The sequence below is a fragment of the Typopeltis vanoorti genome, chromosome 2 (genome assembly GCF_054136105.1).
Source record: "Typopeltis vanoorti isolate ZY-2024b chromosome 2, IOZ_Tvanoo_1.0, whole genome shotgun sequence".
NCBI lineage: Eukaryota > Metazoa > Arthropoda > Arachnida > Uropygi > Thelyphonidae > Typopeltis > Typopeltis vanoorti.
Window position 1 is genome coordinate 24,511,463 of NC_143550.1, and position 23,754 is coordinate 24,535,216.

General features: G+C 35.1%; 1 protein-coding gene across 4 annotated transcripts in view; it reads left to right on the top strand.

The window, feature by feature from the left end:
- pkaap (A-kinase anchoring protein pkaap) overlaps positions 1-23,754 on the top strand; it is a 234,259-nt gene that overhangs the window by 133,129 nt on the left and 77,376 nt on the right. For all 4 annotated transcript variants that reach the window (XR_016550095.1, XR_016550093.1, XR_016550094.1 and 1 more), the window contains 2 exons: positions 1,323-1,431; positions 20,589-20,769. Coding sequence is in view for 1 of the 4 variants with exons in the window: in XM_090410637.1 (XP_090266763.1) it covers positions 1,323-1,431; positions 20,589-20,769 (290 nt within the window). In the remaining 3 variants the exon portion in view is untranslated. The remainder of the gene's footprint in view (positions 1-1,322; positions 1,432-20,588; positions 20,770-23,754) is intronic.

Genomic DNA, 23,754 nt, shown 5'->3' on the forward strand with positions numbered 1-23,754 from the left:
TCTTCAATAAGAAAGGTGTCATTCCTGAGACCTACACATCAGAACCAGCCTACCTCCATATAATTACAATCAACCAACCAAAAAACTGCTACATAGATCCTTATATAAACATGAACATTTATATAAAGAAAGTGCTGACGCCTTACATCACAGACCCAATTGACTGTCTCACTATCCCAAAGGTCTTGAAAATTATTATCCTCAAATGTATAAAATAAATTTATCAGATATATTTTAATTTAATTTTAATTTACAGCCGAATATTTTAGTCCTCAAACATGTTACTGTACGCATAGAAGGATTCCAATGTAAGCATACACGCCATCTGTTCCTTTGAATGTAATTCCTAGCATTGTTTGTAATAACTGTACTGATGATGATGATGTCTTAAGATACTTAAGACGAAATAACTATATATTATTAAAAATTTAATTACTGTGGTATATGTGTGAATTTTTAGTTATGATTTATATGTTATCAAAAGCTAGATGAAAATAGTGGCTATGGATTGTACACTCCCTCCTGTTTTAGATTATAAGATCTAGAGTTTGAAGAAAAACCATTTTTTTTTAAGTAATCACAATGTGCAGGTAGCATTGATCTACCTTAACAACCATGTTTGCATTAAAGTTTCAAAATTCACAAAATTTGAAATTTTTCAAATTTTTATTTTAAGTTATAAATAAGTCTTAATAATGCTTGATAGTCTAACAGTCTTGCCTTTGTGTGGGGTATCTCCCACATGCAAAAAAAAAATCAAATACCATTAAGGCTGGACTTTAGAATTATTGGATTAATATCAGGAGTGACCTCCTGTACATGGAGAAAAATTGCTTTTCTTCATATTGTCCTGTTTGTATATTAGAATCAAAAAACAAAATTGTAATACAATTGTAATAATAAAAATATCCATTTAAGGATGTTTTTTTTAATAAGATAAAATACAACTCTCCCTGTAACAAACTTAAAAGAATAATTTGCTGTAATGAATTTCTTATAGAATAGCACATGCAATGGAACTTCAGTCATGACTTAATTAATGAGCATTGAATTAATATAAGCATGCATTCTTATCTTCCATTAAATAACTGCTATAGAATTTATCCACCTTGAACTAAACCACTGACTATAGAAAATAAGCTTTTGCTAAGACATTAAGATGGATTCGAAATTTGCAGTATAAAATATTAATTTGCTCTACAAGATTAAATTTCATTAAATAGTTGATCTTATTGTTTTGCATAAAAACTATATCTGGAAACATTAATAAAAAAAGAAAGAAATAGTTCCATTAATTCATTGTTTTTTTTCCTCCACTCTAGACTTATCTGCCACAGTTTCTTAATAGTCAGCTATACTTCAAATATTTATCTGAATGTATAACAACAATCCAGAGTGGATCTGAGTTCATTAGTCAAAGGAAACGATCAGGTATGTTAAACTAAGGTTAAAAGAATTTATCCACTTGGTGTTCAAGAGTGTGTATGTTTTGTATCATACTAAATTATCAAGTGACAAAATATATCATAATCATCTGCAATTAGTGAATTTGTAATGAACTTGGTAAAGTTTTGAATAGAATTAAAACTTGAATTCTTATTTATTTTCAGACATAGCAGATAACATAATATATGGAGTGTAAGATTTTTTTTTTTTCCTCTAAAAAGTAGTTTTTCAGAATTCTCTTAACCATGGTCAGTATTTATTTCTATAGTTAGTGGTTTCCCCCTCCTATTACAGAGAGGGGAAAACATTAAGTGTAACAACTAATCATTGAATACTAGATTTTTTTCATGATGATGAATAAGAAGACATTTATCTGACAATTTTGTTTTTGTTTTTTTCTTACAAGTAAAAATTCCTTAGTCTTTCAAATTCAAACAGCAATAGTTTTTCATATTCTTTTGCTATTGGATCCATATTTATGTTAAGTGTTTTATTTGAAAAGATTACACATAAATTAAAGGTGTCAAGAAATTATATTCTTGGTTTAATCCTCTATCCAAGTGCAAGCAAACAAAGTTTGCACTTGAAGTAATTTGAGGACTGGGCAACTGTTATATAGAGGCTAATGACTTCACATCACTTGCCTTATTATCCCATAATGCAAAGCACATGTGCTTTGCATTATGGGATAATAAGGCAAGTCAAATTAATAATGCATTATAAAATTAATACTTGTTTTTTTTCTCTCTCTTTATCCAACAATAGATGGCACCTATTAGGACTCTAGTTCCTTGTGTTTTTCATTAAAATTTTTAAACTGGTCCCACTGTTACTGAATTGCTGCTGTTTGTGTACCCCTGACAAACTGTTTTTGTGTTCTGAAGATGCTGGATATAATACCAGCAAAAATCAGCAAATAAGTTAAATATTATTTTCTTATTATTCTTTATTTATTTTATTTATTATTATTATTATGTGACACCTCCAGGGAGTCCAAAGGCTCATCAAGGGAGGGCACCTACTTCACAACTGTCTCCACCTCTCAGTCCACAAACTACAACGAACCACAACTACACCAACGTCATATACCACCCACGATCACTATTTTCACAGACAATCGCAAACATCCATGCCCATGGCAGGATTTGAACCCCCAGCCTTTAGGCTGGAGAGCAGATACACTAACCACTCGGCCAACCAGGCCCAACAATGGACTGGATGATATGTTGCTACATATTTTTAATGAGTGTGGTAAGAATTGTACCTATTATTTTTATGTTGTGAATCAATACTATTAAACAAATTGACATGAACTGCCAACACATAAGCCTTTCTACTTGTTTATTTTCATTGTGTTGTGAATTAAACTGCAAAAAATCAGTTGATGTGTCTGCTGTTATGAAAGTTTATGAAGATGAGAGACAGAAATGAATAAAAATTGAACTGTGTGAAAGGATTGAAAAAGTTCGATGTAATGAAGTATGGACTGAATAATATATTGCTACATATTTTTAATGAGTGTGGTAAGAATTGTACCTTTGAATTTTTTGCTGTTTGCTGAGATTCTTGCAATAAAGTGTTAAAAGAATAAAAGGAAGATACATGAGAGCCACCACAACAGAGCAGTACCATGGAAGAGATTTCCGGTTGTAGACTAATCTGTATTTTATTTTATCCCACACATGAAAGATACAAGAACCTATAGCACATCAGTGCCATGTGTGCAGTACAGATGAGAGTTGAGAAAGAAAAACCCTATTGACTATAGTTGAAATTGTCAGGAAACACATCATGAGGAAGACTATTCCAGAGGACAGAGGTAGATGGAATAAATGAAGAGGAGGAGAAGCAGGTTCATCATGAACAGCAGCTGCTGTTCATGATGAACCTAACAGCAAGTGGAGGAATGATGTTTGCGAATTCACTGGAGCAGTGACCATGGCAGTATCTGTAGCTGAAACATTGCATCTCTGAGATAGAGGTTAAATGAGCCTTTGAGCAAAGGACCATCTATAAGCTAAATTGCTCTCCTCTGGGCAGCATCAAGAATTTTTAAGGAGGTTTTAGGTGCACTATCCCAAATGTGTGTACAGTATTGTAAGGATGGATGGGGTTGGGGATTTATTTAGGGTTAGTAGCTGGGTCGTGTAAAATAGCATTCTTGAGTGGAAAAAAGTGCCTAGTTTATTAGAAGCTATTGATGTGATATGTTTGTGTCAAGATAGGTTGGAGATAAATGGTAGTCCAAGGAGAGGTCATTCTGTCTGAGCATTGAGGGAAAGTCAGCTGAAATCCCTTTTGCAAGAGAAAAGGCAGGAGTCACCTTGAATGCTGCATTTTGGCAACATTGAAGGGGACTAGGTTATCCTTGCTCCACTGAAGGATGGTATGGAAATCAGTGTTTTAAGGTACTGGTTGCAGATGATCTTTGATGTAAGGGATGTCTGGGAACTACATGGTTTCTCAAAAGAGTAGATGAGTGGAGAATCCTATCATCTGCAAAGCTATGGATAGGATTTGTAGTGATTGAGAGTAGGTCATTTATGTATAAGAGAAAGAGGGTAGGTGAGAGAATGGAGTGTCAAGGTACTCCTGCATTGGTGGCATAGCTCGAAGAGAGGGTGCCGTCCACCATGGCACGTGATGAACAACCAAAGAGAAAGCTGGTTATCCAATTACAGAGGGTGGCAGTTTACAAAGCAGTCCTTGATGCCATACACAATCGAAAGCCTTAAAAATATCAAGGGCAACAGCACACATTTCTCTGAACCTTTCCATAACACTTGTCCAGCAGTGAGTGATGTAAGCTAAAATATCAGCCTTGGATCTAAATTAGTGGAATCCATATTAGTGGTCACTGATTAACTGGTGAGTTTCTAGGTAGTGAAGAAGTTGACCATTGATAACTTTCTCCATTAGTTTAGAGAAGGTTGAGGTGATGACAGTTGGACGGTCGGCTTTTGTCTCCCCTTTTTTTTTTTTGGAGTGGGTTGGATATATGTTAGTTTCCATCAGATGGGATAGGTGCCAGCTGAGTATAATTGAACAGACGATAGAGGACAGGTGTTAGCTCTGCTCTGGAATACAATAGGAGAGATTTCATCGGGAACAGGTGACTTTGTAACATTCAGGTTGTTTAATATTCTTGTGTGTTTCTGTCAAAAGGCCACAGGAGGCATATGGTGCTCAGTTTCTTGTATGGAAGGAGGTGATTTGCCTTTATTGTCTAATCGGGAGTGAGTTAGAGGAACCCAGCTTCACTTTTTAACTCAGTAACTGTTAATGATATTACATGAATTTGGAAGGAGGGATATTCAGTTTGCTGAGAGTCAAGATTTGGGAGAGCTGTGAGAAGTGAGTTTAATGTAATGGTTCTTCAAGAAGATTTAAATAGGCTGGCAGCTTGGACATATAATTAGGATTGTTACTTTTATGTTGCTGAGTGCAAAGTCTTACCCTTTAAAGTGCTTATGTGTAATGTTCTGTTTATTGGAGTCTCTGTACTCCAAGAGATGAATGAAATTCCTAAACCATGATTTCATTCACCCCCCCCCTGGATGGCAAGGTCTACATGGTTTACGTAGTCTTGAAAGTTAAATACAATAAAGAAAACAGTATATTCTTTTAATTCTGTTCCCAAGCTTAAGCAAAAGTTTGTGTGTGTGTGTGTGTGTGTGTGTGTGTGTGTGTGTGTGTGTGTGTGTGTGTGTGTGTGTGTGTGTGTGTGTGTGTGTGTGTGTGTGACACACATGCTTGTGGTATCTTGACAACTAGGCCTTGTATATAGAGGCTGTTGACTTCACATCAGGTGCCTTGGTATCCCATAATATGCAAAGCACACTTCCTTTCAGATGTGGATATTGCATTTTCAAATCATGTTATAGTCTTACATTGAGAGCTTAACAAATTACCATTTTCTGGCCTGCCTTTTACCCTTTCTAATTGCTACATCAATTTTCTCAATTGTCATTTACTGCATGAAGTGATGGATGATGTTTTGTTTTCATATTTTTCTATTAATGCTAGTGTTCCTCAGGACTTATTTCACTCACCCTCTTCCTCATATACATAATTGACCTTCTCTCACTGACCTCAAACCACATTTAGTTTTGTTAATGACAGTACTCTTCATTCTTACTTATATGACAAACCTTGCATTCTTCAAAGTTGAAGATGATCTATTATCATTGGTCTAAGGACTGATCTCTAGACCATCCTTCAGTAGAGTGATAACAACCTAATCGCGTTTAATACTTCCAAAAACACAGCTTTGTCTTTTTTTTTTCTTTGAAAAAAAAAAAAAAAAAAAAACTTAGTTCCTCCTCTATCTTTAATAATACTAGCTAACTCTCAAGACCAGATATTACTAACTGGATTTACGATTATTCCTAGCCTTTCCTGCTATAATCACATCACTTTGTCGCATCCTCAACTTCAAAAAAAAGCTTGCTTTTTTTTTTCTTTTTTTTTTTTTGATTTGTCCCAGATAAACATGTGCATCTGCTCTCTTCAATTTTCCATCTTCCAGTGTAATTCTCTTTGGTGTTAAATTGTCCTTTTTCATTACTTTTGTTCATGTTCAATCTAGATTGAAGTTTTAGAGATAATGCATCTTCTTGCCTTATTCCCCTGTTTATTAGAAAATTTTCACTTTTCTTATATTCATGCCAACTCTAATTCAAATGCATATGTCAAGGGTTCTATATTTCTGCTTTAAACTGTTGTAACAGTAATTCTAGAATAGCTAATGTTTTAATGGAAAATTGTTCATAGGAAGCTAGTAATGAAGCAAACTTAATCATGTATAGTACTTTCATAATATTCTGTATACCCCATTACAGTATATATATATTAGAAATTTGATGGTGATAAGTTTCAGTATGGTCCATTAAAATCACGCGTCTTAATGAAGTGAAGTAGAAATCCACATATACTTACTCTTGTGAGTCTGTATACAAGATGTGTGTGGTTGTGTTAATCACTCCAATAAAAGGTTGTAAATCTACTTCATTCATACCATGGATTGATTTATCATTATTATCATCATATTCCTGATATGTACCCTCAAGGTGTGTTCAGAATATGATATTAATACGTGAAAAAAAGTCACATCAATACTAACTTCCAATTGACAATTTCCCTCAAAATTAATCTGTTATCTGTCAAGACTCCAACATTGTTAGATCTTATATTTCTATCTTCTGATGCACTTTTTACTGTATCAATCTACCTACATTGTAGTCTTCCACTGGGTTATTTTCCTGCCAACTTGCAACTTGGCAATCTGTTTCACTCCCCTAATCTTTCTCAGAATTTTCATATCTGTTGGTCTCCAGTGTCTAATTTCTAACCCAGCTCTCAGATCCATAAATTGAAATTGGTTTGAACACTGTTTTGTATACAACTAATTTAGTGTTTTTACTGATTTCTTTTTTATTCTATATAAATTTATTCATCACATTTTGTGCCATACCAGCTTTACTAATTATGTTGTCTATTTTCATATTTAATTTGCAATCTTCACAAAAAATTGTACGTAAATAGCTGAAATGTTTTACTTGTTATATAGATTCACCATTCAGGATACAGTTGGCGTTTTCAGTGTTTCTGCTTACTTTCATTGTCCTTATCTTTTTATTGCTGATTTTCATACCAAATTTATTACAACAGTTATTCAATTTAGTCAGGAAATCTTGCAACATAAAGAAAATAGAAAAAGTGATCCTTGTTGGAGATCTGAACAACAGAGTAGGAAATGAATCCCACCAGACATATAGGAACATTTTGGGGAAAATTTGGAGAAAAGGGCAAAGCCTAATAATAATGGTAAGTATTTACTAGACTTCTTAGGACATGGACTAGTCATTACTAACCCCATGTTTCAACATGAAGATGTGCACAAGTTCTTCTTTATGTTGTAGAGAGAAGACAAGAAATTAAAAAAGCCTCGTTGACTACATCATTATTGATAGTAATATCAATATGCTGGTTCAGGATACAAAAGTATACAGAAGATTTAAAGTTGGACGTGACCATTACTTCATACTAAGTAGAATAAAAATGGATATCACATTGAAAAAGAACAGAATGTAAGAATGTTGAGTGGCTTTTACAGGTAAATTTTAGACTTGGTTATACAAACATTATTGAAGAAAATTTGAAGCAGTTTGAAAACAAGAACCAAACCTTGAAGTCTCAGTGGCAAATTCTGAAGAAGACATCGATTCATCTAGGGAGGTATGTGGTGAAGTTGCAAGGATAGAAAAATAAGTGCACCATGGTGAAACAATAAATTAAAGAAACAGTCATGGAAAAGAAGAAAGCATATCAAAAGTTCCCAGCACATAAGCCAGCAGATGCCCTAAAAGAATACAGAGAAAAATGTAATAGAGTTAAGCTATGTGTAAAAGTGCTAAACAAAATAAACAAGTGAAGGGAAGACTTAAGAGATGTTTTCAAAATGTTTTGTAGGCCTTTGAAGGATCTTAGAAATGGAGGAAAGAGTATTCAAAAAAGGAATGAAAGATTATAAAGGTGACATGAAAACTGAAGATAAGGATATATAAGATATGCCTGCCTGGTTGGCCGAGTGGTTTACATATCCGCTCTCCAGCCAAGAGGATGCGAGTTTGAATCCCGCCTAGGCATGGATGTTTGTGATTGTCTTCCATCTTCATTCATTCATACAAATGAATAAACACTTTCCCCAAGATGGAGTGGATCACCATGGGAAAAGTAGACCCAACCCTCCCACAATGGGAGAGGCCTTTATCCTAGCAGTGGGGAAAAGTTACAAGCTGGAGAGAAAAAATAATAATATAATATATATACAATAAAACCCCGTTTTTACGTTCCGGCAATTTACGTTTTCCTGCCATTTATATCATTTTCCGTTGGTCCCGTCTTAAGGCCTATTCTTACGATATATTGTTTTTCCACCATTAACAACTTGATGTGGACGTTATTTCCCATGATTTGCAGTTTTTTCTCAGGTAGCAACACTGATTTTCGAATAAATTTCTGCAGAAATCTACACATTTCTGTTCCCAGATGGTGTTGCTTTCAGCTGTAGTTTCATTTCCACCATCACTGTGACTTGCACACTTGCAGCAGTGATGTAGTGATGAAAGATAGCTCAGTAGCTCGTGGCACCCGTAACATGTTGTGGTGCGATTTCACATTCACAGTGCTGTATGAAATCGTGAACAAGGATCATATACAAATTGTGAAATCACATTCACACTTCTCCAAAGTAACAGTTGTTACTCATGAATATTAGATATCAGTGAATAAACCACAATTCGTGAAATATCGCTTCACTAGCTTGCAGTGTTGGTGTTCTTAGTCGCAATTCAGAAGCATATGGTATATTGCAGAATTTCTGCTACGTAATTTAGTGTGTGATAGTTGCTTTCAAGTTGCAGTGGTGGATGATCCGTGTTAGTAACATGGATCATCCACTTTTAGCCTTTTTTTAATGTTTTTTTTTTTTTTACATTTCCTGCTATTTACACTTTTTTCCATCAGTCCCCTGGAAAGTGTAAAAAATGTTTTACTGTGTATATATATATATATATAAAAGATATAATCAGATAAGAATATCTATCTAGTTGTCTGGAGTAAAGACTTTGAAAGACTGTGTTAAATGAAACGAGAGGTGACAGAACCATAGTAGAAAATTTTGAAGAGAAATGCAGGAATACATACATGTCAATAGTTTAGGTAGAAAAAAAAGTTGGCAAAACTTGAAAAAATGTGAAGAGGCAACTAGAGGGGATGATATTTGACCAGAAATGCTTAAGTATGGAGGTATACTTCATCATCATCAAATTCCTAACATGTACCCTCAGGTGGTATACAGTATCTTATAATAGTACTGCATGAAAAGTTACATCATTGCTAACTTCCTATCAACAATTTTCCTCCAGATTAGCCTGTTATCTAGAGGAAAATTCATCAGATCTTATATTTCTATCTTCTAAGGCACTTTTTACTGCATCAATCCACCTATATCTAGGTCTTCTTCTGGGTTTCTGCCATCCTGGCAAAGAACACTTCTTTAGCTAATCTATTCTCTCCCATTCTGTTTAAGTGGCCACCCCACTTGAGATTAGCTCTCGAATATCTGTGATCTTCAGTCTTTGATCAAGAGTTTTATTTCTAATCCATCTCTCAGATGCATAAGTAAAATTGGTTTGAACATGGTCTTATATACAGCTAGTTTAGTGTTTTGACTAATCTGTCTTTTATTCCATATAAATTTATTCAGTTGACTTCCTACCATACCAGCTTCGATAATTTTCTTCAATAATGTTTATATAGCCAAGTCTAAAATTTACCTTTAAAAGCCACCCAAATTTAATTTGATATCTTCACTAAAAAAAAATTGCACCTAAATTGCTGAAATATTTTACTTGTTCTATATTTTGAAATATTTTACTTGCTCCATTCAGGATGCAGCTGATTTTTTTTTTCAATGTTTCTACCTGTTTTCATTGTCTGTCTTTTTAATGCTGATATTCATACCAAATTTATTACAACTATTTAATTCGGTCAGGGAATTCTACAGACTTGTCCTGAATTTATTTAGGAGTATAACATCATCTGCATAAAGTAAAGAGCTGAGGCCAACATCTCCAATCTCGATATTAGGTTTAATAATGCTTTCCTTCATAATGTAATCCATATAGATGATGAATAACAGTGAAGCTAATGTACATACACCCTTGTCACACACCTGACTTAATATCAAATCATCGTCCTGTACTTCCTTCAATTCTAACTGCTGATTTTCAATGCAAATGGAGATTGTATAATGTCCTATTTACACCATATAACCAGAGCATTTTGAACAGGTTTCCTCTTAGAACCTTGTGATATGCTTTTTTGAGATCGACAAAACCTAAATAAGGATCCATGTTATATTCCCATGATTTCTCAACTATTTGTCTTAGTGTGAAAATATCATCCTGACAATCTCTGTTTGGCCTGAATCCAGCTTGTTTTTCTTTTAGCTTACCCTCCACAATTTTTCTTAGGCATTTCTCAAGAATATTTGCATAAATTTTACCAGGAAAACTCAGTAAAGAAATTCCTCTGTTCTCACATTCAGCTTTATTCCCATTTTTATAGATGGGTTCTAAGAGTGCTCTACTCCAATCTTCTGGAATTCGACCTACTGACTAGACCTGAATTATGCAGTGTAAATACTGTGGGGTGCTTAACGGTCAAAGTTGTATAACTGAGAGGAGACCTCCACATAGCTTTTAAGGAATGCGGAGAACCGACCAGGACTTCTGACTTAATGTCCAATCCTCACTTTCTCATGGTGAACCCTGTTGGGTATCTACCTGGATACTGAACGAATGAGGATGGACTGGCAATTTGGAATTTAGCCAACCAAATTATATTTTTATTGGTTAAACCAAAATACAAAATGATGGTACAACATGACAAAATTTCATGCCGGCTGGGGCGTCGCCAGGGAACCAGGGCGAACAGCAAAAAGTCAGCTACTGGAACAAATCTGAAAGCACACCCCAAGTCAAAATCACCAGAGTTAGAGATCGGTACTATCAACATAAGAAACCTGAATGGCAAAGAAATGGAGCTAGCTGAGGAATTCGATAAGTACCAGATCGATATAATAGGGGTGACTGAAACAAAAAAGACAAAAACTGGTGAGATCTTTCTGAACAATAAATATAAAATGTTATATTCAGGAAATGACAATCAAGGAAAAGAAGGAGTAGCCATAGTATTCAACACAAAAGATGAAGCTAATCTTCTTGAATGGCAGGCAGTCTCAAGTAGAGTGATGTGGGCAAATATCAGAATGGGGAATTGGACAATGAGACTTATTTATGCCTATGGTCCCACAGAAGGTTCTACTAAGGTAGAAGTGGAGGAAAATTTTTTGATGCTTTAGAAAAAGCAACTGACACAATGAAAAAGGAAAAGTTGGTCCTTGTTGGGGATCTAAATAACAGAGTAGGAAATGATTGTCAGACATATAAAAATATTTTGGGAAAATTTGGAGAAAAGAGCAAAGCCAATAATAATGGCAAATACCTGTTGGATTTCTGCTCAGGACATGGACTGGTTATTACTAACACCATGTTCCAACATAAAAATGTGCACAAATTCACATGGAGAGAAGAGGCAAGGAATAAAAAAAGTCTCATTGACTATGTTATTGTTCATAGTGATGTTTTCTCCCTGGTGCAGGACACCAGACTGTACAGAGGATTTAAAATTGGAAGCGATCACTATTTAGTCTTGAGCAGGATAAAATTGAATTTTGTACTGAAAAGAATAACATGTAAGAAAGTTTTAAAGCGAATAAAAGTTGAGCAGCTCTCAGATGTGAACTGTAGACTAAAATACACAAAGATTATTGAATTAAAAATGAAAGAGTTTGAGAACAGGAACCAAACCTTGGAGATTCAGTGGCAAGTGGCCTTGAAGAAAACCTTGATTGATTCAGCCAGAGAAGCATGTGGTGAGGTTGTCTGCAAGGATAGAAAAATCAGAACTCCATGGTGGACACAGGAAGTTAAAGAGGCAGTGAAGGAAAAGAAGAAAGCATATCAAAAGTTCCTGGCAAATAACTCAGCTTGTGCTCTTAGAGAATACAGAGACAAATGTAAGAAAGCTAAACAGTGTGTAAAACTAGCTAAACAAAAGTCATGGGAGGACTTTGGCAAGAACATAGAAAATAAATATCAAGAAGGTGGCAAAATATTCTGGAGGTTGTGGAAGAAGCTTAGAAATGGAGGAAAGAGTGCTGTAAAAGGAATTAAAGATGATAAAGATGACATGAAAATGGGAGAAAAAGATATCCTTGAAGTATGGAGTAATTACTTTGAAAAATTACTAAATGAAACAAGCAGTGATAGTACAGTGGTAAAAAACACTCAGCAGGCATATAGTCAGGAATACATATCCATACTTGAATTAGAAAAAGCCATCAAAGGCTTGAAATGTGTAAAGGCAGCAGGAGTAGATGATATTCGACCAGAAATGCTTAAGTATGGTGGTATAAAAGTCTTACAGTGGCTGTACTGCATAGTTCAGAATGCCTGGACAGAAGGGAAAATTCCCAATGATTGGAGTAGAGTTCTCATAGTACCCATATATAAAAAGGGAAATAAAACTGAATGTGAGAATTACAGAGGTATTTCCCTACTGAGTGTTCCTGGTAAGATTTATGCAAGTATACTTGAGAAATGGTTGAGAAGAATTGTGGAAGAAAAGCTTGGTGAAGAACAAGATGGATTCAGGTCAAATAGAGGCTGTCAGGATCAGATTTTCACTTTACGACAGATATTTGAGAAAGCATGGGAATATAACACAAATCTGTATTTAAGTTTTATCAATCTGGAAAAGGCATGTGACAAGGTGCCAAGAGAGAAGCTATTCAATATGCTACAGTTATATGGTGTCAATGGGGCATTATATCAAGCAATACTTAGTCTGTATTTGAGTTGTAAGTCGGCAGTTAGAATTGAAGGAAGTACAGGAAGATGGTTTAATGTTAAATCTGGTGTGAGACAAGAATGTACATTATCCCCTCTGTTATTCATTATCTATATGGATCACATTATGAAGGGAAGTGGTATTAAACATCATATCAGAATTGGAGTTGTTAATGTCAGCTCTTTGCTTTATGCGAACGATGTTATACTTTTAAATAAATCCGCTACAAGTTTGCGAGAGTCCCTGACTAAATTGAATAACTGTTGTAATAGATATGGTGTGAAGGTCGGCATTAAAAAGACAAAGACAATGAAAATAGGTAGAAATGTTGAAAATGTCAATTGTGTTGTGAACTGGGAACCTGTGGAACAAGTAAAACATTTCAGTACTTAGGCATGATTTTTAGTGAAGATTAAAAAATGGTAAATTAAATATGGAAATAGACAACAGAATCAACAAAGCTGGTATGGTAGGAAGTCAATTGAATAAATTCATATGGAATAAGAGAGAAATTAATCGGAACACTAAATTAGCTGTATACAAGACAGTGTTCAAACCAGTTTTAACTTATGGATCTGAGAGCTGCGTCAAAAGTAAAACACTCAATCAAAGACTAGAGACCGCAGATATGAGAGTCTTGAGAAAGATTAGAAGCGTGAACAGATGGCATCATTGGCAATATCATATTAAAAATGAGGATTATTAGGAAAGAACTTGGCATTGTCAGCATCCAGGAATGCATTAGCAGAGCTAATCTCAGGTGGTATGGTGACTTAAACAGAATGGGCGAGGAAAGATTAGCAAAACAAGTGTTCTCTGCCAGGTTTGCAGGAAAACGACCCAGAGGAAGACCAAGATATAGGTGGATTGATACAGTACAATGTGCCTTAGACGATAGAAATATAAGAGCTGATAATGATAATATTGGAATCTTGACAAGTAACAGACTGATTTGGAGGAAAATTGTAGATAGGAAGTTTGTAATGATGTATTTTCATGTAGTACTATCATATCCTGTACACCCCTTGAGGGTACATGTCAGGAATTTGATGATAATAAAATACTGTAAAACTTTCTATTTCCATATGTTAGCATTTTTGGTCAAATATCATCTACTCTAGCTGCCTTTCCACATTTCAAGCTTGTGATAGCTCTTTTGACTTCAGGTACAGATATATATATATTCTAAATGATATTTCTGTTGAGTGTTTTCTACCACCATGCTGTCAGTGCTGCTTTTGTTTAGCAATCTTTCAAAGTAATTACTCCATACATCAAAAATATCTTTATCTTCAGTTTTCATGTCCTTCTTTATCATCTCTAATTCCTGTTACAGTACCATATTTACTTGAATATAACTTGCACTTTTTTTCCCCCAAAATTAAAGCTGAAAAATCGTGGTGCGAAATATATGCAGGAATTTTTGGAAACTAAAGTTTTCAGGAAAAAACTGAAAATGATATGACTTACCAAGAATCTTCTATTCGCTATCGCTACTTCTGGTTTCGAGAGCGGTTTCCTTGTGTGCATCGTCATCTACGTAAATAGCATCATCTTCTTTCCCATTATTTCAATGGTAGGCCAGCAGAGATAGAGCAGCTGTGAAGACATGGATATGATTGGTGTGGTATTAGCAAAAGATCATGCAACCCATCGTCAAAGGCAAGCCAGCAATTGTATAGTTGAAATACTAATTCTTTTGAACCGAATTCCATATCTGAAACTGCCATAATATCATTTACTAATATATTTCTTAGTTTCCCACATTCACAATGGGGTGGTGTTTTGCCCGTTTATCGTTCCAACAGAATTTTTAATTACCATTTGTGTACACGGAAGCAGTTTCAACCCTTCAGCTGAATTTTATTGAATTTGAAGTTAGCCTTTGTGATCTGTCTTAATGACATCGAAAATTTCAAATGCAATCAAACAAATACTTATTTCATGTAATTGAAAAATTGGACAATAGTTTTTAGTTAGATACTGTGTTTGCTCAAGCAAAGCCACGTGTGGTTTTGCTTGAGTCTATACAGCATTGTTTCTTAGGGAGGAGACATTGTGATTCATTAGTTAGTGCCGTTTTTACCTCATTTATCTCTAATTGCACTATTTGTTGAGAAATATATTACACTAACTGCAAATGTCTGTACCTCATTTAGTGATACAATAAAACTACTTGTGTTTCTTCTGTCTGCAGTATAGTGACTATTGGGGAGGGCATGTTGTTTACCGCAGGGAACATGTTATCTCCTCAACATAAACGTGTTTAAAATTTTCCATGTGCAAGTTATATGCAAAACTTTTTAATTTCTTATTTCATAAATTAAAATCAGTGGTGCATGTTATACACGAGGGCGAGTTATATTCAAGTAAATATGGTACTCTTTTCTCCCTTTGCCATGACTACATTGTGTAATTCAGATGGCTTGGTCAGAAGGTTGATTTCTTGATCAGAGTAGAGCTCTCATTGTACCATCTGTAAGAAAAAAAAGGGGGGAGGGGGAAATAAAGCTGAATGTGAAAATTACAAAGGAATTACAGAGGCAAACATACTTCAAAAGAGGTTAAGAAAGACTGTGGAAGAATAACTTGGAGATAAATAAGCTGGGTTCAGGCCAAGTTTGTTTTCACTTAAAACAAATAGTTAGAAATTTTTGGAATATGACAAGAATCTTACTTTTTTTTTTTGAATGATGTTTGTGTATTATATTTCTACAATTTACCTCTGAAAGCTACTCAACTTCAATTTGTTTTAAAACTTTCTTACACCCTCTTCTTTTCAATTTTATCCTACTCAAAACTAAATAGTGATCATTTCCTATTTCAAATCCTCTATATACTCTTGTGTCCTGAACCATTGAGAGAGCATTGCTATCAACAATAACATAGTCAGTAAGACTTCTATTATTTGTTGCATCTTCTCTCCATGTGAAGCATGTCCATGTCCTGAACAGTAATCCAGCAGGTACTTACTATTATTATTAGCTTTAATCTTTTCTCCCAATTTTCCCAAAACATTTCTGTATGTCTGTTAACCTTTTTCTACTCTGCTGTTTAGATCTCCAACAAAGATGAAATTTTCCTTTTTCATTGTGTCAGCTGCCATCTCTAATGCCCTCAAAAAATTCTTCCATTTCTTCTTTACTAGAACCTTCTGTGGGACTTTAGGCACAAATAAGTCTCATTGTCCAGTTCCCCCACTCAAAATTGTTCTCATAATTAGTGTTGAATACTCTAATTATGAGAGCTGCTCCTTCTTTTCCCTGATTGTTATAGCCTGAATATAACTGGTAATTAGTTTACGGAATTAACAACGCAAATGAAGTATATTAATTAAAGGTAACTTTAATGAATCACTTCTATATTTCGGCAACGTCACATTGCCATCTTCAGGAACATAAAGATATGGTATGTGCATGCAGGCACTAACACAAAGCAAATGAGGAAGAAAGCAAGAAACTAATATTGTTCCTAAAGTCCTAATGGTGCCCTCTTGCGGGCTAATTTGGTAGTCTTGGCTGTTGGGCTGAAGTTCTCGTAATATGTCTCCCAAATTTGGGGTAGTTTCATGCACCCAAATTTGTTGAGGTTAGGAACGTTTTTTAGAGCTGCTGAAGATTCTTTGAATAATCTTTCGTATTTAAACTTGCTGCGATGAATTATTTTTGTTTTCTTCCAACGAATTTTATGGTGGGTATCTAAGGCATGGTCTGCCAGCCCAGAGCGGCTGTACTGGTGAAACCGGATGTAGTCTTTGTGTTCTGAAATCCTGATATTAGTTGTTCTGCCTGTTTGGCCAAAATAGGACAATTTGCAGCTGCAAGGGACCTGGTATACACCAGGTAGGTCTAGGGGAAGTGGTTGGTCTTTGGTAGAGTGGATAAGGGATGCCAACTTTTTATATGGTCTGTAACAGGAAGTAAGGTTATATTTTTTGAGGATATTGGTTATTTTCTCAGAGGTGCCCTGGATGTAGGGGATGGTGATAGACTTGGTGTAATCTTTATTGTGAAGGGGGGGGGGTTTACTGGTTTTAGTATTTTTTTGGATTTTTTGGGGGTTATAGCCATTGGCTAAGAAAGTGTTGAGGATGTGGTTTCGTTCAGTAGTCAGGGCCTTGTCATCTGAGCAGATTAATTTTGCCCTGTTATATAGTGTTTTTATTTTTTATTTTATTTTTATATGTTATAAATAGTGGGTTTTTGTGGGGCGGAGTTTAAGGCTTTCTCTTCAAATGTCTCCATAATATACCAGGTCCCTTGCAGCTGCAAATTGTCCTACTTTGGCCAAACAGGCAGAACAACTAATATCAGGATTTCAGAACACAAAGACTACATCCGGTTTCACCAGTACTGCCGCTCTGGGCTGGCAGACCATGCCTTAGATACTTTGATCATCCACGGAGATGCAATCGCACGAAAGGCCCGTCTATACGGCAAATTGAGTTTGAAGATATCGAGGCAAATAAATCATCTGACGTTCCTAAAACGCTGCCGTGATAACAAAGTGATCCCTAATTGTGTCAAATTGAAGCACCGTTTTACTTCAGAGAAAGCTCTACGCATTTATAACCGCACTAGCTTCGCCCTGTTAAGAGAACAAATTACCGCGATGCGCGTTCTCCTTGCCGACGAAAACAAAACCTTACGGGCGCTAGAGGAAGAGCTTTCGAATACACTCGGCCGTGATCTGTGGTCAATACTTCATGACATCTCATGCTCATCGGCAAGAAAAGAATTTGATAAAATACGTAGTCGGCACATGAAAAAATACGAAAACCTGACGAAGAATTCTACTTCCTTGCCACAGCCACCATTCAACACTGTAGTCAACCACTCGTCGGCAGTTTTAAAGCCTGAAGCACTCACCGCACTTTCACGTGGTCACAATTTCGCCCTAGCTCCTAAAAGGATACCTGCTGAAGAAATCATGATCCAAATAGAGCGTGGGATTCGCAACCTGCCTAACCATATCGCCAACAACGTAAGACTGGATGTAGTCAGTGTTTTGACTAAAGCCAAACCTCCAAAAACCAACTTATCCAAAAACGAATATGCAGCCCTACAAGAATTGAAAAACAACAAAAAAATAGTAATCACCAAAGCTGATAAGGGAAGCGCCACTGTGGTGCTCAATCAAAAAGACTACAAAGGTAAGCTAAATGCTTTAGTACTAGACCGTACTACTTACCTCCCCATTGAATACAATCCGACCAGCTCTCAGATTAGAACTCTCTACAGACTCCTTAAGAAAGTCACTTCTTTTCCTGTGGAAGTCACCAACAAACTTAAACCTTATAACTCTAGACCCCCCCCGATTATATGGACTCCCAAAAATACATAAACAAAATGTGCCATTGCGTCCCATAGTGGATGGCATTGATTCCCCCACATACTTTTTAGCTAAACATTTGGCCAAAGCGCTCACACACTATACTGACAACACACCATCACACATAAAAAACTTAGCCCACTTTAAAGCCAGTATAGAAAACCTCACACTCCAACACACTGACATAATGGTCAGTTTTGATGTCTCCTCCCTATTCACTAATGTCCCACTCATAGAAACCCTTGAGCTCATCCAAGCCAAGTTTCCTCCCAATATCTCAGCCCTATTTCAGTTCACAATGAACTCAGGCTATTTCGTTTGGCAAGGAAAGTTCTACAAACAGATAGAGGGGACAGCCATGGGTTCACCACTTTCCCCACCCTTGGCCAATTTCTTTATGGAGACATTTGAAGAGAAAGCCTTAAACTCCGCCCCACAAAAACCCACTATTTGGCTTCGTTATGTGGATGATGTGTTTACTATTTGGCCACATGGCTCAGACACACTCCACTCCTTCCTAACACACTTAAACAACCAACACCCCAGAGTCCAGTTCACCTTAGAAAAAGAGGAAAACAACACCCTCCCCTTCCTAGACACTTTAATCACCCGCCAGCTTAATGGATCTTTGGTTTTCTCTGTTTACAGAAAACCCACCCATACTGGCCGATACATTCACCAGAAATCCCCCCCCCCCTCATAACAATATGGGGTTATAAAAACACTATATAACAGGGCAAAATTAATCTGCTCAGATGACAAGGCCCTGACTACTGAACTAAACCACATCCTGAACACTTTCTTAGCCAATGGCTATAACCCCAAAAAAATCCAAAAAATACCAGTAAACCACAACCCCCCTTCACAATAAAGATTACACCAAGTCTATCACCATCCCCTACATCCAGGGCACCTCTGAGAAAATAACCAATATCCTCAAAAAATATGACCTTACTTCCTGTTACAGACCATATAAAAAGTTGGCATCCCTTATCTGCTCTACCAAAGACCAACCACTTCCCCTAGACCTACCTGGTGTATACCAGGTCCCTTGCAGCTGCAAATTGTCCTACTTTGGCCAAACAGGCAGAACAACTAATATCAGGATTTCAGAACACAAAGACTACATCCGGTTTCACCAGTACAGCCGCTCTGGGCTGGCAGACCATGCCTTAGATACCCACCATAAAATTCGTTGGAAGAAAACAAAAATAATTCATCGCAGCAAGTTTAAATACGAAAGATTATTCAAAGAATCTTCAGCAGCTCTAAAAAACGTTCCTAACCTCAACAAATTTGGGTGCATGAAACTACCCCAAATTTGGGAGACTTACATTATGAGAACTTCAGCCCAACAGCCAAGACTACCAAATTAGCCCGCAAGAGGGCACCATTAGGACTTTAGGAACAATATTAGTTTCTTGCTTTCTTCCTCATTTGCTTTGTGTTAGTGCCTGCATGCACATACCATATCTTTATGTTCCTGAAGATGGCAATGTGACGTTGCCGAAATATAGAAGTGATTCATCAAAGTTACCTTTAATTAATATACTTCATTTGCGTTGTTAATTCCATAAACTAATTACCAGTTATGTCTAACCAATGTATAAGCCTTGCTGCTAGAAGCCTGAATATAATATTTTGTCTTCTTTGTTGCAGTCATGCCTATTACATTGGTCTGGTATTTATCCAGTTCTTCTGCTAGTTCCATTTCTTTTCCATTGATGCTTCTTATGTTGATATGACCAATCTTGAACTCTGCTGATGTTGCAATTGGATATATTCTGGAAATTTTTCCAGTCATTGACTATGTGCTGTTTGCCCTGGTTCTCTGATGAAAACAACAGGCATTTTGTTTACCCAGGCAATGCCTTAGCTGGCATGAAATTCTGTGATATTGTTCTATCATTTTACATTGTGGTTTAAGCCAAGTGGTTTGTCATAAATGATCCTATTTGAGTTATAATAAATATTCAAAATAAATCCTTTTTGAATAAAGCAAATATTATGAAATTAGATTGTCATTTAGCATTCAGAGCGATTCAAGGTTGTAATAGTTTAATGAGATCAGACTGTATAATTGTACATATAAAATAATTTCATGTGTCAGTGCACAGTGTCTTCACCTGCAAGTAAAGTGGAATGCAAATTCAGTTGTGAGAATATATTTTTACTTATTACATTAAAGTTAGTGGTTGTGCTTAACCACTAACTATAATGTTTACTCTAACTCTAACTATTAGAGTTATTGGTTTTGCCTATATAAGTATTGTGTGTAAGCTTTTTTTTTTATATTTATGAAAGATTGTTTAAAACATACTTCATATTTATAGGAAGTGAAAGTAGTAGCAGTGAGCACAGTCTACCTGTTCATGCAGTCAATACATTGTTAGCAATGGACAGCAAACAGCCAGGATCTTCAAGTAAAATTTTAAAAAACATTGGGGAACAGGATATGAGGATAGATACAGGACAGTTCAAACCTGATGCCCTTTGGAAACGAAATCTTGCAGGGTAATAATTCTTTTCTTTTTTTTTCAGTTCATAATGAATGTGTGTACATGTGATCTTACATGTGTAATTGTGCATTTCACTGCTAATTTGCCAAAATTTAATTTATTAGAATGAAGATAGTTCAAGAAATTAATTAAATAACAATCTGATGTTAAAAAATGATATTGTTGAATTCATTCCTTGCACCATTTTCATTCCATGAAATGTCATAAATTTAATCAGATATCTTCCAAGAAAGTTAATTTCATCTGTTTCTGAACATTAAAAGTCAGTAGGATTTTAATTAAATTAACAGCATGGAAATTAGAGTAATTTCTCTGAGTATTTCAGAAGAGAGATATGCAATCATACTTAGGAAAAGAGTTAAGGGAAATGATACTTGTTGAAGAACCAGTTGGATACAGTTGGATTTGTCACTTTTGAGACAAACAGTTTAAACAAATTATGATGGGAATGTAATCATGAAGTTGTTGATCTTGAAAAGGCAGCTATATGCAGCTTATATTTAAATTGGAGTTCAGGAGTTGGAATTGACGGCTATACAGATAGATATTTTGCTATTTAAATTAGATATGTCAGTGTTCTCCATGATGACTTTTCCATATGAATCACATTGAGCAAACTGTTAAAGAAAACAATTGTAAATCAAAATATATATGTCATCATAATGCGTATCAAGGATTTAGGCTTAGCATGGCCTGTTCCAGCCTTAGAAGTCGTTGTTTAAGAGGACGTCCTGGTTTTCTTTTTCCTAATGGCATGTACTTTAAGGCTTGTTTTGGTAATCTTTCTGTTTTCATTCTTTGAACGTGTTCCCTCCATTTATGTTTATATTTTTTAATTTTTTCTATTACTGGTTCTTGGTTTAATGCTTTCATAATTTCTTCATTTCTTTTGTGATCAAATAGGGTATACTTTGCAGTTTTTCTCATAACTTCATTTCTGCTGTTGTTAATCTTTGTTTGTCTTTTTGTTTTATTGTCCAGATTTCGCTTCCATACATGAAGACTGGTAGGGCTAATGTATTGTATACTTTTAGTCTGGTTTGTTTTTGAACTAGGTTTGGTTTAAATATAGAGTTAATTACACCTGTTATTTTTAAATATTTTGCAATTTTTGCATTTATATCTTCTTCATTTTCATATGTGATCATACATCCTAGGTAGTTAAATGAATTCACCTGTTGTAAGATCTTGTTATCTATTACTATTTTAGTTCTTGCTGGATCTTGTCCTTTAAAGGCCATAGTTTTTGATTTTTCTGTTGATATTATCATACCATAATCTTTGGATATCTCATTTAGATCTAAAATAGCTTTCTGTACGTTATCTTTAGAATTTGTAATTATTATTTGGTCGTCAGCAAAGAGAGTGTTTAAGTTTACTGTAGGAGAAAGTTTAATTCCTTCATGTAAATTTTTTTTTTCTATAATATATATATATATATATATATATATATATTAAATCTAGTTCTTTATGTCATGTAAATGATACTAACTTCTTAAATAAAGTTAACATAAAGACAAACCTTAATAACTAAACTGAATACTGCATTTTCTTATGTACCGAGCTCCCTTTACATAAGATGTACATCGTAGTGTTCTGCAGAAGTTAAATCGGGGTGGACACTAACAGTTATATAAACAGTAATATAAAAAAGATAATTAATTAGTCTTATATGCTAATTCTCCCACAACAAATAGTTTAAAAAACCATCAAAAATTTTTTTTTAAAAACCCAAACATAAACATTAAAAATCCCACCAAAAAAAGCATGAAAAACAACACAAATCCAACGAAACAACCCACCAACACTAATTCTTAACAAAATAAAAGTTTCCATATCCACTTCACCAACATCCATGGCCTAAACAGCAGTATAAATTATGTGCACCACCATGACCTACAGTCATCTAAACCAGTGTTGTGGACCCCCTTTTTTTTTACTGTGTATATGCGATAACTCCAGCATTTAAATACATATACAATATCTGATACTTGGGAAGTCTTTTCGATCCACTCTGCCTCTTATAACTCAATCCTTGTAGTTAGTTTCCAAAAGGTTGCAGTCTTTACCTATTCCAGAAGTATTGCACTTAGCAGAAGTTAGTAGAAAAATACATCTTAATGATTTAATTTGATTAAAATATTCCCTTATTAACATAGAGAAAATTTATATTATCCTGCGCCACTCTATGTCTAGATGCTATGAAAAATAGCCTCAAGGAAAAATTAATCAATAGGTACAATAACACTTTTTATTTAAGTTAAGGATCCCTTAAATATCTCAATAATGTTCTAATTATATAGAAGTGGCCGAAGTTACTCAGTCTTTCTTTTTACCTTGGGTTCCTGCTAAGATCTGAATACTTTTATGAATGGTGCAGTGAATAGAATTCAGGCAAGCATGTGGTTATGCATAAAACAAAGGACATTTATTATACTTGTAGTGTGTTTTCTAAAGATATATCAATTTCTAGAAATAAGGAAATTCACTCAAGATAACTTTAGGGTTCTACTCATCTAACAAAGAAACGCCTATGCTGCATTCAATTAGGTACTAACACAAAGAAACTATAAACAAAATTAAAACACAATTCAATTTCCTCAAAACATATAACAAAACAAACAAAAGTCCTCTACTAAGTACACACTAATCCTTATGCTATCTCCAAGTTCATCAATAAAAGTGCATTCATAAGCATGTCTTAAACTTAGCACATTGTAATTCAATATCAACTGAACAATATCTCATGTATTCCAGTGGAATAACATGTTACACTAATGCACTTACATGGGGTACAATGCACCTTCTAGGCAAACAATTTCTTTGTCAATCACACGTAACTTAGTACAAATATTCTATGTTAAACAACTCATTCAAAGGGACAAATCACTCAGATATCTATTCTAATACTTTCTCTAGGGACATACAGTCTTATTAGATTAAGAACATTCCTCTCGTGGAATAAACTATAAATCCAGAT